The sequence below is a fragment of the Ctenocephalides felis genome, unplaced genomic scaffold (genome assembly GCF_003426905.1).
Source record: "Ctenocephalides felis isolate EL2017-DRISC unplaced genomic scaffold, ASM342690v1 CF-g0.4_SCAFFOLD_02409, whole genome shotgun sequence".
Lineage (NCBI taxonomy): Eukaryota > Metazoa > Arthropoda > Insecta > Siphonaptera > Pulicidae > Ctenocephalides > Ctenocephalides felis.
In genome coordinates this window covers 22,645-25,204 of record NW_020538563.1, presented here as the reverse complement: position 1 = coordinate 25,204, position 2,560 = coordinate 22,645, and the positions used below count along the sequence as shown (strand labels likewise).

Below are 2,560 nucleotides of genomic sequence, written 5' to 3'. Positions count from 1 at the left end.
CAATCGGGCACACGGACGGACTTGATGACCGGCAGCTTTGCCAGGTGCACGGCTAGGTTCAATGGAACACGGATTCCCGAAAAAGTAAAGCAATTCACAACTACCATCGTCTTGTACAAGGACGTTGAGGGCATCTCGGATGAGAATGCGCTAAACCACTACTTCTCCAGGACACGGCGGCTACGTGGTGGGAAGGTGTGAAGACGGAGGCTACCAATACGTTCGACGAGGCGATCCACTTGATAAGAATGTCGTTCGCTCCAAGTAAACCCCCGCACAACGTCTATATAGACTTTTTTAGGACTCGCCAAGATAAGAAGGTAAGCACAGACTTATTTGTTTGCCAGAAGAGGGCACTGGTGGCGCAGTTGCCCTACGGTATCTCGACAAATATGCAGATAGACATGCTCTACGGGCTAATGCGTATGCGGATCCGTAAGCGCATCCCACGGACAACGATTAATACGTTCGATGAGCTGTTTCAAAGAGCTCGCGACGTAGAAGCTAACATTTTCGAGGCAGAAATGGGAGAAAGCAATCCGGTGGAAAGACGAAAAACCTGCTCTTTTTGCGGCAACATTCGACACACGGTCACATAATGTCGCAAAACGCCAAGGGACAAAGCAGATCCCAAAGGAGGAGTGCGAGCCAGAAACTCGCAGCGGAGCGAAAATCTCCTGTTATGGATGCGGCAAAGCAGGGGTTATCCGCAGCAAGTGATAAAGTTCTTACACAAAGCCGGTCTTGTGTTAGACATGAAGCACCGCACGTGAAACTTTTCGAACCAGACGCGAAAGTACCATTTTGCAGCAGAGGATGAAATTTTTTGGACAGTCGAAGTAACACGGTCGGCAGAGCATGTTAATGAGGGTGGCATGAGCGTACCCGTACCAACACAATAAGAGATGGACACGGATGAAACAGATGATCTACAGGCATTAGACGCACTGTTCGATTCCTGTTTTCGTTCAGCTACGCCACCGGAGAAGAAGGTCGAGCAGCACACTTTGGACGCACTGTTCGATACCTGTTTCTGTCCGGCTATGATCATCCCTACAATACACATAGCCTCTTTAAGCGCGAGGGAGATGAGTCTGCGCGAAAATGAGGGACATCCAGTTTCAGAAGAATATCGATGGAAGGTACAGCAGCTACACTCCAAGAACGGTGATCTCTTCAAGGAAGCAAAAGGCCCGCGTAACCATGCCGAACATTATATCTTCACAGGCGATCATGCGCCCATCGCAGTCCCACCATACCGGTTATTACCTGCCAAACGCATGGCACTAAAAACGGAACTCGACGAAATGATCAGGCAGGATATCGTCGAGGAGTGCGATTCACCATGAACAGCTCCGGGTAATGGTGCCAAAGAAGGATGGCCGTACTAGAGTATGCGTAGACTACCGTAAACTCAACGCCATTACGACAGCAGACAGCTATCCTCTACCACAAATCGACGATCTGTTACATCTAACCAGCCGAGCCAAGGTCATATCGACCATAGACGCCAACGCCTCATGGACCGTCTCCGTTCCGGCCTACTCGACGTACAAATTCTAAGCTGCCTGGACGACCTAATAGTATTATCAGAAGACTGGATTCAACGCCTTCATCATCTAGACTACTTGTTCGCGAAAATCCCTACAATCGCCCAGTGGTCGACTGGTGCGATGGGCATTACTGCTGCAGCAGTACAACCTACAAATTGATTACACCCCGTAAAGGATTAACGTGGTAGCAGACACGCTATCACTGCCAAACATTGAAGATAAAGAAGTTACATCCGCACGGATTGGATTAGTTTCAATCAATTGCCCTAGCTGAAATGCGACTGAAACAAGACAGAGTCAATTTGAGGACAATAAATTACAAGAGATAATTATACTTATCTTAATTTATCCTTATTAAATATTAACCTTTTATTTTTAGAGTATCTTCTTTGGATCTCATATTGTTACAAAAATGGATGTTTTGTCAAGCACGATGACTGGCAATTTTTCTGGTGTTTCTAATTGTGCTTTAGAATAAAATATCCAAATAAAAAAAGTGCCCATAGTAGAGCTTATTGTCCCAAGAACCGAAATCAAAAGGAGGAAAAGGATGTTGGAAATTGTATGATTTAATGCTCACATTGAATTTGATCCTGATAAAAAAATGATTGAAGAAATTTTAATCATACCTGAAGGTATAATTAATCATGGTACAGAAACTAACCCAATTCTTAGATGTAGGCAACTAAGAGGAAAAGATAAAGATGATTGAAAAAAAACTTGCATCAAAAACATCAAAAACCAGCAGCATGTCGTCTCGAGCAGTTCAAGGATATGATAACAGAATTTCCTGAATCAAAAATTTCGTTGAAGTATACAATCTACCTTCACAAGTTTGCATGCGTCAAGCAAAGTATGAAGAAAATAAGGAAAATGATTTCCATGCCGACGACAATGTGGATCTAGTTTTTATGATGTTACGGAAATTGCCAATACCACCGAAAAACCAAATTTTATCTGGCCTTCTAAAGATAATTCCGGTAGCAGTAAGTCATAAAGCATGCGAT

The 2,560-nt window shown here is 44.3% G+C and overlaps 1 protein-coding gene across 1 annotated transcript; it reads left to right on the top strand.

Annotated features, from left to right (window-relative positions):
- The first annotated feature begins 248 nt into the window (after positions 1–248).
- LOC113380848 (activity-regulated cytoskeleton associated protein 1-like) lies at positions 249–599 on the top strand. The gene has a single exon (XM_026619915.1). It carries the CDS (start codon positions 249–251, stop codon positions 597–599), a length of 351 nt encoding a protein of 116 aa, XP_026475700.1.
- Positions 600–2,560: the final 1,961 nt, after the last annotated feature.